The sequence below is a fragment of the Phascolarctos cinereus genome, unplaced genomic scaffold (assembly GCF_003287225.1).
Source record: "Phascolarctos cinereus isolate Bilbo 61053 unplaced genomic scaffold, phaCin_HiC Scaffold_726;HRSCAF=1367, whole genome shotgun sequence".
NCBI lineage: Eukaryota > Metazoa > Chordata > Mammalia > Diprotodontia > Phascolarctidae > Phascolarctos > Phascolarctos cinereus.
In genome coordinates, this window is record NW_027556098.1 from 212,040,139 (window position 1) to 212,054,106 (window position 13,968).

The 13,968-nt window shown below is 34.2% G+C and overlaps 1 protein-coding gene across 2 annotated transcripts in view; it reads right to left on the bottom strand.

Moving 5' to 3' along the window:
* Nucleotides 1–258: 258 nt before the first annotated feature.
* Nucleotides 259–13,968, bottom strand: part of MTX2 (metaxin 2) — an 88,256-nt gene continuing 74,546 nt past the window's right edge. For both annotated transcript variants that reach the window (XM_020991030.2, XM_020991031.1), the window contains exons 7-10: nt 13,686–13,724; nt 13,142–13,267; nt 11,775–11,851; nt 259–3,849 (exon numbers count right to left, since the gene is read on the bottom strand). In XM_020991030.2, coding sequence (XP_020846689.1) covers nt 3,666–3,849; nt 11,775–11,851; nt 13,142–13,267; nt 13,686–13,724 — 426 coding nt within the window. In that variant the 3' untranslated portion in view covers nt 259–3,665. The remainder of the gene's footprint in view (nt 3,850–11,774; nt 11,852–13,141; nt 13,268–13,685; nt 13,725–13,968) is intronic.

The window sequence follows — 13,968 nt, forward strand, 5'->3', positions numbered from 1 at the left end:
AAATCAGGAATGCCACTGGTAGACGTCATAAAGTATAAAAAAACAGGTGGAATATGTGCGCAACCCTTTGTATCAGCAACAATCTATCTCAGCAGCTGGTTTCTGTAAAAACTAAAATCATTAAGCAAGACATTCCTGTGGCTTAACCTGTAACAAGAGGCTCAAACCTCTCCTATAAAATGATGGTAACTATACCCAACAGATGGCAAAAAGGTTTTAAATTATTGCATGAATGACACACAAAATCCTTCTCAGGAATCATGGAAAAGGCGCTTTATTCTTTCTTACTTTTATCTCAAAAATGACAGTTAATGCCCAAATAAAAAGCAGGTATTCAGCAATATCATTTGCTCATTACAGATTTTTTTTAAAAGTTCACACACTGCTATTTGATTTTTAATATTGATATCTGCATTTTTGGTAAGCATGATAAAGATCTGGGTAGTGAATATAATTATGCTCTCAGAAAAAACTTTTGCTCATGTTCCTACTGATGTGACTTTTAAGGATACCAATCCTCCCCAAGGAAGTCATGGTAACTTCCAAATACATTCTTAAAAAACAAACAAAAAAAAATCTTAGGAAATAATTCGGTCACAAATATTATCCATATTTTATAGATACAGAGATTTGGCATAGGCAAATTACATTAACTCAAGTCGCACAGCTCTATGGGAGATTATCCATTACCAGAATAGACTTTTTGATTCTGTTTGGCACCGTAGCTAGTTAATCAAAGCTTTAAAAAGAATAGAAAAGAAAAGAAAAATTACAGCAAAAAACACATTCAGAAGGAAAATAATAAGTTAAATTATACAAAAGCAAGACACCCTATACTAAGAGACATAGAGATTTTCATCCAATTACACTATAGCTCTAGTTACCACCTTTAGTAGGACAAGAAAGTATTATATGAACAGGGCTCTAGACTAAATGACTAAGCGTATACAGGATCAAATGTCAATTTAACATAAAGTCTACATAAAGAATGATCCAAACACTCAGGAATTTAAACAGGATGGATGTATCGTGCATATAATTCTAAATATTATTAATTTACAAACCATAATATGCAAATATGTATATGAAAAGTCAGAGAAGCCAAAACACAAAACAACTGAACATGCACTGACCTGTTACTTTTAAAATACTATGTAACTAGAAATATTTTAAAATGCTAATATTCTAATCATAAGGTGTCTTCTAGTATTGAATAAACTTGAAGAACTCAAGTAACCAGCCACTTATTAACTATTTTTCAACAAACAGTAGGTGCTTACCATGCTAAGAAATATTCCATTAATGATCAGTCAATCAACATTACCAGGAACAAAAAGTCACAAATGAACTTGCACATTTCCCATCTATTTTCCCCAAATTTAGGTTATCTAAAGAAACATTAACTAATAATTTGGCTTTTATTACTACTAGATGATCTTAGACAAGTCACCTAATCTCTCTGGGCTGCAGTTTCCTCAACTACAAAATGATGGAATTGAGTCGATGACTCCTAAGGTCCTGCTCAACTCAAAAGCCATGATATTAAAAAAAAAAAACCTGCTCGTCCAAAAGTTTAAAGCAATCAAAAGGCCACCAGATAAGACTTTTAAAGGAAAAAAGCTTCACAGAAATAACTTGTATTAGAACAAATGGGAGGGAGGGAGGAATGAACTTAAGAAAGAAAGAAGTTAAAAAGTTAGGAAATTATTAAGTTGGAATTTTTAAGCATCTACTATGTACCAGGCACTATGTACTAAGGTCTTTACAAATACCATTTCATTCATATAAGAAACCCAAAGTCATTAACATTGTGTCTATAGTATCTCTTGACTACAACAATTCTTTTCCTTAGTGCTCTACTCAGTATCCTAATGAGCCCCTATGTAAAATTACAAGATTCACAAAATAGGGCAGTATGCTACTTTTAGTGTTCAGAGTAACCTCAAACATTTGGCAGGGAGGAAAAAAAAAAACCCAACCAAACACACATCTAGGTTTTTTTTGGTCAGCAAGCAGAATGGGAACCAGCAGCGCTGACTTTTCAGTGATAATTTTTAGCTACTGTGACTTGGCTTTAAATGCTCCAATTTAAAAGGTAAAGGCAGGAAACTGAATCACCATAATGGGATGTCAAGGTTTCCATTTTCTAATGCATTTTGCCTTGATGCTGATTCACCGTGACAGAGGACGGCAACAAGACCTAAAGTGATCCATAGATAGTAAGTCTTAAATAAGAGCAGAAATCTCAGCTTAGAATAAACAGCCACTGTCTCCAAAAGCTCTTTATCTTAGGAGAAAAAAAGAGAGCAAACTGTAATGATAACTATAAAAATGTATCTTGTGCTAATACTGGTGCCCTTTCATCCAAAAAGCATCAAGAAAAAGCCTAGGTTCCATGTACTACATGATCCAGAAAGAATATCAAAAGTACAGAAGATAAAAGATTATCAAATTAATAACATGGTGAAATTTTGAAAATCCTTAAAGAATAAGGATTTGTTAAAAAAAAAATTAGGACAAAATAGGTTTTAAAGAAAAGTCAGCATAAACCAAAGCAACTGAGGATTAGAAACTTTTAAAAATAAAGAAAGCTTAAAAAGAAGACAAAAAGACTGAACAAAATGGCATTAGAGACTAAAAAAATATTTCAAAGCATATGATTTTGGGAGGATTGGGGGAAATGAGAATAAAGCAAAGAGGGAGTTACAGTATGTACGTTTCTAGAGTGCACAGTAAAAACAGAGCTTTCTGAAAATATTTATATAATAAAATTTCCCATCAATAAGAAGGTTTTCCATTAGGGGAAAGAAAACTGCTGCTGACTTATCCATTACAGTGTTTTGTTTATTTGGGGGAGAAAAGCTTAAACATAAAGCAAAAACCTAGAACAGAAAAATAAAAAAGACCACATAAAAACTTTCAACCACTTTCATGATTATTATCTAGGTTGCATATACTTAATGGCCTGTTGTAATCACACTACTACTTTTGTGATTAGTAATTTTAAGAGGAAAAAATCATTAAGAACAATTCTTAACAAAATATGAGGTCCCTTCCAGCTCTAAATCGATGGTCCTCTGATCTAAGTGTCACAAAGTAGAGTTATCCCTTTATCAAATGTACTTTACCCACTTTCTTGAAGTTTCTCTTTTCATCCAACTGATTTCAGACAAGAATTACTTTTTAAAGTGTTAAACTAGTATATAACCTAAACACCTTGTAAATAGGCAAATTTTCTAAGTGTATATCTATTCAGTCCTCAAATGACCATTTTTTCCCATGGCCAATTTTGTCATCTAACTAGCAAGATCGCCTTCAGTGTCTAGTCTTTTGTTTTTGCCCTGAGAAGAACTTAAAGCACTTTTTCAATTCACATTTATAAAGCTGACAGCAATTGGGGGGGGGGAACTTGTATCATTGTTAAAAGCTTTATTTTTGTGTGCATACAGTTCAAGGAAACAAATATCATCTAGAATACAATACAGCAATTCAGTACTGTTTAATGTGTACACTGGCTACAAAATACACATAAAGGGTCTGTTATACAGCTCGTGGTTTCTAAAAGTTGTGTTCATTTTTAAAATTCTGATACTATTACAATCATGAAGCTGGACCTAATTTAAGACTTAGGCTTTTCATTGAAGTAGCTAATCCAACAAGTCTCTCTAAGCCAACCTGAGGGGGATGCGTCCTTTCCCATTTTCTCCAAAGTAGTTCTGTTCAATTCTTCTACAGAAAGCAAGGAGGTTGCTGTAATTTTTCACCTTTTCAGAGAGTTCATCATTGGTCAACTGAGTGGTAAGGATTGTGAAGAGATGGCCAAACACCAGGGCATCAAGTTCAGTTGGCCTAAAAAAAAAAAAGGAAAAGTGTTGACAAAATGCAGCCTATCTTACTTCGCAACATCTGTCTTAACATATTTCCATTGGCTGTTTTAAATATCAAATTTAAACTACAACGTAAAGAAGTAAGAATATTTATTTTTCATATCCTAACATGTTACAAATGGCAGATTCATTTATTTAGCTTTGAAAAGTTTCTTACATAAAATTATCTACAAATTCAAAAATAGTCACAGAAAGGAGTAAGTAGGTCTTAAATTAAGTCACAACAAAATTGGATTGCATTTTATGTCGTTTTGCTTTGTAGCATATTTTAAAAAGATTAACCAGTTGTTTCATTTGTTTTGTGTACTATCCTGAAGTAAGAAAATACATTTAGGCTAAATGTTCATCAACAATTACATATATACATACATAAAATCTAGGTGTAATACATAACATTAAAAAAAAAAAAGCCCTGTATTACTCTGGCTGGCTCTATCACTTTTAAGGACTTTATTCCAACTTTCTTTCCTCAGCACTTTCAGTATCATTTCTTTTAGAGATATCTTCCTCACACTTAACATGTACATCTTCCTCAAATAGTTGTCCTTTCATTGTTTAATCAACTCGATAACCTAATATCAAAACGTCTTTCACTATTAGTTCAAACACCACCTCACCCCAAACATTTTCCCTCATTTTCTTGCTTGGTAATGAGTTTTCCCCTCAGACTTTATAAAGTACTTGGTTTTATAATTCTCTAATGCATTTATGTAGTATAGTATTGTATATTATAGCTATCAGCTGATGTCTTATTCTCCCCTCATAGAATATAAAATTCTTAGAGACTGTTCCTAATTTATTTTGTATGCTATATCCTTTGCATAACTGGTGTTTAATACAGAAGCTCCCGACTAATTCTGAATAGCAAAGAGATGTGTTGTCCCTCGTGTGCAAGGATGAACCTTGCTGAACCAACATCAGTAAGGTACAGACACCCATATATTCATACGTCTTCCCGATATTCCATCTGTGCCACCTTCATTTGGCAATGAAAAGAATCAAATATGTAGGCTTGCTTAAGAGGAAAGCTGGGACCATGAGGTATTTCCAAGTGGTCTCTTTAATTTAGTTAGGAAGCAAGCCCCGGTACATGGAAAACTGGTCTCAGAGCCAGGAAGACCTGGATCAAAGTCCTGCCTTTCACACACCCTGACTGTGCAACTTTGGGCAAATCATTTAATCTCAATGTTCTAGGCAATGCTCAAAGATACCAGTAGCAGAAAAGGCACATCGGTAGAGAGCGTTTCCTCACCTAGGAGTTCCCTACAACAATGAAATCAAAGGTCCAATTCCTGTCCTATCCTAATTAAGGCAATGATTTAAATCTGTGGGCTACAAAGAGAGACAGAAAGGTGAAGTGGCAACAAAGGATTAACTCCTGAAAAGAACCAAAACTACATGGGGAACAAAAGCATAGAAGAAAAGACTGGGAAAGTGGAGGGAAGTATCTCAAACACTGATTTTCCTATTTCCCCCAAATAGTACTATAGCATTTTGGTTTATAGATTCAAACCCAAGGGAAGCTGAACTCAACTTCCTGCAGCCCTTTTAGGAATGACCTCGAACACAGAGTACCCTATGAGATCAGTGAAGAATATGAATTGTTTTCAAATTAGAGAGATCTGGAAATGTATTTGAAATGCACAAAATATTATTTGCTGGAAAGATTTATCTATATAACCGCAAAGGTGCTGAGTTATGTATGAACATGACATACAAAAATTGATCTGATGCTACATATTTTGTGCAACTTTGTGGAAAGTTACTTTAGAACATTTACATAGGAAGAACAGAGCTTACTGAAACAAACTAAAGCCAACTTTATTCGCATTTGTATGCCATTATTGTGGATCACATCCTACCCCAAAACATCAAAGAAATTTCTGCAAGTATTTCATTTCAGAAAGTGCTCTATACACACAATGTACTCCAGTTTTCTTCTTTCATGAAATCTGCATTTCCAGGCAAATTTTGTCTTTCACCATTTAATCAACTCAATACACTGCTGTTGCCCTTTCTCATTATCTTCTATCTTTTCTACACCACACAAAGTTAAAGGAAAACACAAGAAAACTCTTCTGCTTGCCAAAGAACATTTGTTGACTAAAACTTGGATGCATAAAGCAATCACTTTCTAAGAATTTTTAAACCTTTCAAATATATCTCATTTATATTTAGAAAATTTACCAAAAAGATTTTGAAATGACACACAAACATATTTGTTCCAAGCTACCTTTCCAGCCTTATCTTTAAGTACTCATTTTCACATACCCTATCCACCGCTCCACCGACTATTAGCTATTTCCCAAATAAATTCTACAACATCCTTGCTTTCATGCTTTTGCACACATTCTCCAAGGATAGGATGCCTTATCTTCCCCATTTCTACTAGCTGAAATCTAACATCATTCAAAGCTGGGTTCAAACGCTATCTCTTCCATGATGTTTTTTTCTGATCACCCAAACACATGATCTCTCCAAACCCTGAATTCTCACAACACTTAATTTTTTATTTATATTACAGCTGTTGGTATGTATCTTATCTCTCCCTTATCTTATATCATCTGTTCTAATTGGCAGCTTTAAATACCAAAATTTAAAATACAATGTTAAAGGGTAGCCTCCTTTTAAAATTTCTCAAGTACAGTATTCAACTTTCTTCTCCCTTTCTTTTGGTCAAAATGTCTCTTTCCTGAACTTCCCTGATTCCCCTTTTTCCCCCTTATCCTAACAGTATATCTATTGTGTGGGTTTGCTTCACCAACACCTCATCACCATGCCCAAATGCTTAATTCCCAGTATCCTGATCCCACATAAGCCCTGAATATTTTCTTATACACTTTTACAATCCACTGGATGTTCTTTAGTATTGCTACACCTTCTATTGCTCCAGTATTTTACAACACAAGTTCTTCTGACTCACTAGGTCCTTTCCACAGCTGGTGTTCCCTGGGGTATGTCTGGTACACTGCATCCTTCCTTCCTCCTCAACAAAGGGTGCAAACCACTTGATAGCTTAGGAGCTACTTTTCATGAGTGGCTATGGCCAAAAAATGTCCTTACCCAGTGATCAAAAGAACTGCTGAAATTCATTCTTTCTCTTTTCTTTCCTTTACCATTGTTCTGCTTCCCTCTCCTCTCTTTCCTAGCTACTGCGGTAGCAAGACCTCCTTTAGCCATTTCTTTCCTTTTCTAAATTGGTTAAAGTTACTTGTTTAACACCTGTTTCAAAAGTCTTTCCGATAAAGGCTATAAAACTATTGGTTTCTTTGAGAAGAAAAAAAGTTAAGAGGGTAATTAGCTTTAACTGTTATTCCATAAGTACCCTATGGAATCAGGGAGAGATAATGTGAATTTAACTTTAATCCATGCAAAAGTAATAAAGAAAGAAGATGAAGGGAAACGTATTTCTTGTTAGAACTATCTTTCAAATTTTTTTTATTTACAGTTCCAAATTCTTTCCCTCCTTCCACTCCCTCCCCTACACATTTAGAAGGCAAGAAATGATATTCATTATGGGGGGCAGCTAGGTGGCGCAGTGGATAGAGCACCAGCCCTGGAGTCGGGAAGACTTAAGTTCAAATCTAGCCTTGGACGCTTGACCCTTACTAGCTGTGTCACCCTGGGTAAGTCACTTAACCCCATTGCCTAGCCAAAAAAAGAAAAAGAAAGAAAAATGATATTCATTATACATGTGAATTGATGCAAAACATTCAACAATAGCCACATTAAGAAAAATATACTTCAATCTCTATTCAGTGTCCATCAGTTTTCTCTCTAGAGACGGATAGCATTTTTCATCATGAGTCCTTTTGAAACTCTTATGGATCATTGAATTGATCAGGTTAGCTAAGTCTTTCATAGTTGATCATCACTACAATATTGCTGTTACCATATACAACATTCTCCTAGTTCTGCTCTCTTCACTTTGCATTAGTTCATATAAGTCTTCCTAGGTTTTTCTAAAACCATCCCTTTCATAATTTTTTTTTGAGGTAATTGGGGTTAAGTGACTTGCCCAGGGTCACACAGCTAGTGAGTGTCATGCGTCTGAGACTGGACTTGAACTCACATCCTCTGGACTCCAAGGCCAGAACTCTACCCACTGTGCCACCCAGCTGCCCCTATTTAATGCAGTTTTATAGCCCTTTGGGCACAGTTCCAAATTGTTCTCCAGAATGGCTAGCCCAGTTCACAACTCTACCAATAAGGCATTAGTGTCCCAATTTTCCCACATTCCCTCCAAGAGCCATCATTTTCTTTTTCTGTTATGTCAGCCAATCAGACAAGTGTGGGGTGTAACTTCACAGTTGTTTTAATTTGCATTTCTCTAATTATTAGTGATTTAAGCACTTTTTTTTCACATGACTATTGATAGCTTTGATTTGTTCTTCTGAAAACTGCTTGTTCATATCCTCTGACCATTTATCTATCAATTGGGGAATAACTCTTTATTGTTATAAATCTGGCTCAGTTTCCTATATATTTCACAAATGACGATTTTATCAGAAATACTCGCTGTAAAAACCCCCCGCTCCAGTGTCCTGCTTTCCTTCTAATTTTGGCTACATTGGTTTTGTTGCTTGAACTATCTTACCTGTTATTTTATGAAGAAACATTACAAAGAAAATTTATGAGGACTAAGGAGAGAAAGACAACATGAATGAGAGTGGGAAAGAAACTAATGAGATGCTTTTCCAGTTTTGGTTGGAAATAAACTGAAAAAGACAGAAAAACATGGAAATAGTTTCTTTCTTTCTGAAACTATTATAACTTGTACCTTGTGAAGAGACTTCATGAGCCTGAATGAACAAAATAGTACAGGCCTAGGATGTCAGAAGGAGTCACTTGTTGTTGTAATGGGGGACTGGGGTGACTCTAGCTGTGATCTCACAACTAATATATTGTAAATAACTACCTGTGTCTTTACTGTACATTCAGTAACCTTAGTGTTTATTTAATCATGAGATTAAGGGATTTAATACATAAAAAGATATGAATAAAAATACTGGGAAATAAGTTTTCTCTAGTTCATTACATAAAAAAATTTGACTGGTCGGGATGGGAGCTCTGAGCTTAACTGATTGAGAGATATGTTGAAATTTTGGCAATTATTGAGGAAACAGCTACACCTACTCCTCGATTATCCTAGCATTTGAGGTGATAAGATTAAATAAGGGAATGAAAGAGGTGATAAAAGATGATACAGAAGTGAAACTGGGTCAGCCCCAATAACCTTGCTTCATTGGCTTTTACTCAATACTCACAGTACTAACATGAGGGGAAAATTTATCTTCATTTTATGGAGGAAAAAAAGTAATACATAAAAATAGTCATCTACCTATGGTCCAAAGTCAATGGCAGAAGTAGGATTATAATTCAGAATACATGGACAACTCAAACTTGGCCTGGTAATCTAGCCACTAAACTATCATGTCTTCCACAACAGGAACTAATGCTTTAAGAGAAATTCTAGTTTAGTAAAGTGAAAAGATAAAACCACTTACTTTTTAATCAAGTTCATCTACACAGTATGATTATTAAGCAATTTAAATATGCTGTGTACAATTCTTACTTTCTTTACCAGATTTTAACCACAATTTATAATAGATGGCAAGAGGATATATGCTTGTCTAAACCTGGCCGAAAATAAAAATACTCTAGTGCTCCTGAGAGTAAATCACTTTCACATCAATCAAAAGTCCTTCAACTCTTTAAAAACAGGTCTTCCTTTTTTTATACCTGTTCTGAAGTCTGAATCCAAAGCTATCATTAAGAATTTAATTATAATTGTACCCCACTATGATGAAATAGATATTTTGATATTTCTCTTAAATCAACTGCCGACTGATCTCTGATCATCAACCTATTTGCCTTTGAGATCTAAGGATCAAACTGCTTGGGATGGTTCTCTATACCTCCCACCAGGATGCTGTGAATAACAAAAACAACCCTTCAGAGGAATGATGCACTTCAAACAGTAAAATACACCCCTTCTGGGTCTTTCAACTCTTTAAGAATTCCTAAATTAGTAAGAAAAGGAACTACAGAGTAGCAACATTTGGATACATTTCTTTTGTGTTGGGAACTAAGCTAATCGAAAGAAATGCATAGCAAAAATCAAAGAACAGTGATTTCTTCCCTAGAACCACATGCACAACTGTAGGTTGTACCTATCAGGCTTTCTTAATTTGAACTCTGTGACCTTTCTGCTTCAGGGATCAATAGGCCCTAAATTGCATTTTAATATTTCTAACATATATCTTGTTTTGCTTGTGCTTCAGGTTATATATTTTAAATATTTAAAAGCTGGCCACAAAGTCACATAGACTAATAGAGTCTCCCAAATAAATGTCTGATATATATATGAAAATGCAACTTACAAAAAATGTCATTAATAATCAAAGAGTAAAGCTGTGAAAAATAAGAGTAAGAAAATTCAGTGAATTAGAATTTTAAAACAAACCCCTGGGTTTATGAATACTAACTCAATTTAGACAAACTTGATCATAAAACCAGGTGGCGGAATTCTCCACGATATGACATATTTTAAAACTGTAATTCAGGAGGGGAAAAGAGAAAATTATATTCTATATCTATATTAGAAAGTGATTCTTTGAAAAAAAAGCATATATAAAAATCCTTTTACAGTAAAACATCAAATTTATAACATTTGTATTTGTAAGTCTGTAGTCCTTTATCCTCACTTCTTTGTTGTATACACACTTTCATTAACTTTAAAAAACTTTGATGGCAATAAATAATGTTGTTCCCAATTTAGATGAGAGAGAGAGAGAGAGAGAGAGAGAGAGAGAGAGAGAGAGAGAGAGTGTGTGTGTGTGTGTGTGTGTGTGTGTGTGTGTGTGTGTGTGTTTAGCCTTGCGTTACCTCACTATATAGAAAAGCATCATTGTGCTTTACCAGAAGGTGGGAGAAAAGCATATAGCAATTTCTTCTCAGAGGTACATTTTTTCAAGAAAGCTTATTTATTTCAGCTTTGCAATATATCTTACTCAGCTAACTGATCAAAGATATCTTTTATATCAAGGAAAAATGTTAACATGTTATATCAGAACATTTTAATTTTACTTATAATCAACAATTCTTTAAAAATTTCTAAGCTATGACATTTTTCATAGATATTGCATTTTCTATTATTTGTTGCCTAACAACATTGAAGCTGTTAAATTAAAGACAGCAAAGAGTTACATACCAGCAAAGAGTTACATATTCTGCTCATTCACAGAATCTCAATGTCAGAAAGGACCCCAGAGACCACCAAGTCCAACATGACTGACCAAGAATTCCCTCTACAATCTATCAAACAAACAGTCATTTTAGCCTTGGCTTGGAGACCTCTCTGGCGGGGCTGTTCCATTTTTGGATATCATTAATTGTTCAGAAGTTCTACTTCAAGTGACTGGCCCAAGGTCATACAAGCAATAAGCATCATATAAGGGATCTGATCTTCTATCCCCTTCCTCCCCAAGTATTTTCTTCTCCATGCTAAATGTCTCCAGTTCCTTCAACCAGTCTTCACTTGATACGATTTCAAGGCCTTTCATCATCCCAAATGCCCCACTCTAGGCTCTCTCCAAAGCATTTGTCGTTGCCACTACTGTTATTCCTTCTAGAAAAATTCACCTGAATACTTTAAACTCTGTACTAAACAAAAGTGCTACTGCATTATAATAAACTTCAAATTAATATATTTGTTGTATCCACCTATAATTGTCCTACATTTGTAGCTTATTTTTAAAGAAATTAGAGAATTTTATTCTATATGTACCAAACATATAGATGACATTATAACATTTCTATTAATCATGACAACTTTTTGCAACACACTACACTTTAAGCATAGTCACATGAAATAAAATTACTTACTGCTTATTGAAGAAATAAGGTTGTGTTCCTAGTCTTTGAGAAAGAGCTTGACAGCACTGGTCTACATCTTCTAAGACCTAGCATATTAAAATAAAAACAACCAGAAAAATAATGTTTTAATTACCAAAGCAATGACATGTTATCTGTAAAAATTCTTTCACATTACATTCTATAATGGAATTCTGAATGAGGAGCAACATAAATGTAAACATAAATAGAAAACATATATTTATAGGAAAATATTTTATGCACACATACATATATGTACATATCTATATATAAAATTTAAGCCAAACTATATTCTAAATCCTCCTATGGAATGGAGGTGATTCGAGTTTCTCAAAGGCTCTGTAAACTTTGGCTGGTCCAACCAAGCTGCAGAGACTTTTAAATATAGGTCAAGCATAGACCAAGACTACCCTGGCTAAGTCAGAAGAGGCTTATCTCCAAAGAGTTTGAAATCAGGATGTCAACCTTTTGGACAAATCAACTAAGTGAATCCAACTACTAAAGTATAGAGAAGTTATAATTTATGTCAGAGCGGGGGAGGCATCCACACTAATGAAATCACAGCTCTGTTAAGGCACTAAAGTCCAGTCCATCCATATCCCTAACAAAAAATAGTAGTTTAATAATATGGAGTGCCCTGAGAGAACAGCTGAGAAATGGCTGCCTTTAAATGCCATACACTGAAATCCAAAAATTTAGAAATATTATCTCCAGGTAAACGCTATTTTTTCCAAATACTTGCACATCAGATTAAGCAACAGGAGGAATATGTATTCACAGACCAATATACTCATATTACTCTGTGTACAATCTTGACACCTTTTCTCATATAACATTTATAGTATACCATCGGTTGAACATGTCTGAGTCATTTTCCCACTAATGTTTTGATAAATTTTCTTTGCTCCATTCTCACTCCTGTAACAAACAGCTATTTCTGATGCTGCTGGACAAGGTTAAAGGTAACCATGAGTAAGGACAAAGCTCATCTGCCAATACAAGGACTGAAAATATTATATTGTCTTGGAGTATTTAAAAAAACTACTAATTCTTCTGTCAATTAAGTCAAAGGGAAGGGGAAGATATGTTCAAAGTTGTATGACTAAATCAAAATACATACAGGGTGTCCCAAAAATCTTAGTGCAGATTTAAGTTATTAAAGGTTAACATCTAAGTGTCCCAAAATAGCTTAAAACTACACTAAGACTTTTGGGACACCCTGTATTAAGGAGTAAAGAAATACAAGAAATGATTTCTTGGTTTTACAATGTTTTAGTATTTTGAATACAAAAAAGAATCATGATGTCATTGAGGACTTTTTAAAATACATGAAAATTGTATATATTTACTGGACTGACCTGATCCAGAGTTTTGTTACCCCATCCAATGGCTTTCATCTTGCGTTTGACTTCCCATTGTTTTTGATAAGCCAAGATGTGGTTCAGAGGCCAGGGATAAGGAAATCCATATCGAGAGTGAGTGATCTAAGTCAGAAATAATTTTTAAAGGGAAATAACATTTTACTTCTAGAAATAAAAGCTTTTTTCAAAAAGAAAATTCTGGGAATACTGTGTATTTTGAAAGCTGATTCTATTTGTATATATTGAACATTTTGTTGGGCATGGGAAAACAACAAATACTGCCATGTTTCAAAAAAATTAAAATTTTAAACCATTCTCTTTAAAAATATATAAACTTCTATGTACTTTACAACTAGTTACATCAAACAATGACACATAGCTTCCTTAAAATGTATATGCAAGCAAAATTAAAGTAAGTGAAAAACTATATCACTAATGGTATAAGCCACAATGTTTCATTTATGAGCAGGGACTTGCAATTGTGAGCAAAAGTGTTTTCTCATTAAATTTTAATTAAGATAAATGTTGCAGAACCACTCACCTCCCCTACTGTAGCTTCATCACACCACTGAAGATACAACTAGGAACAAAAGAACATTCACTAAAACTTTGCAACACCAAAGAAAAAACTAAATGAATAAAATGATTTCTTACAATTTTACTTTTTATAAGCTACATCTGTGGGGCTTTTCCTCTGGGCTAACACTTCTAAATAGTCATTATATGACTACTGCATGATGGTGATACTTTATAAAAACTATTTCTTATTCACAAAGCATATCTCTAAGGAGTTAAAAGTGCTTCACAGATATTATTTACGAAAA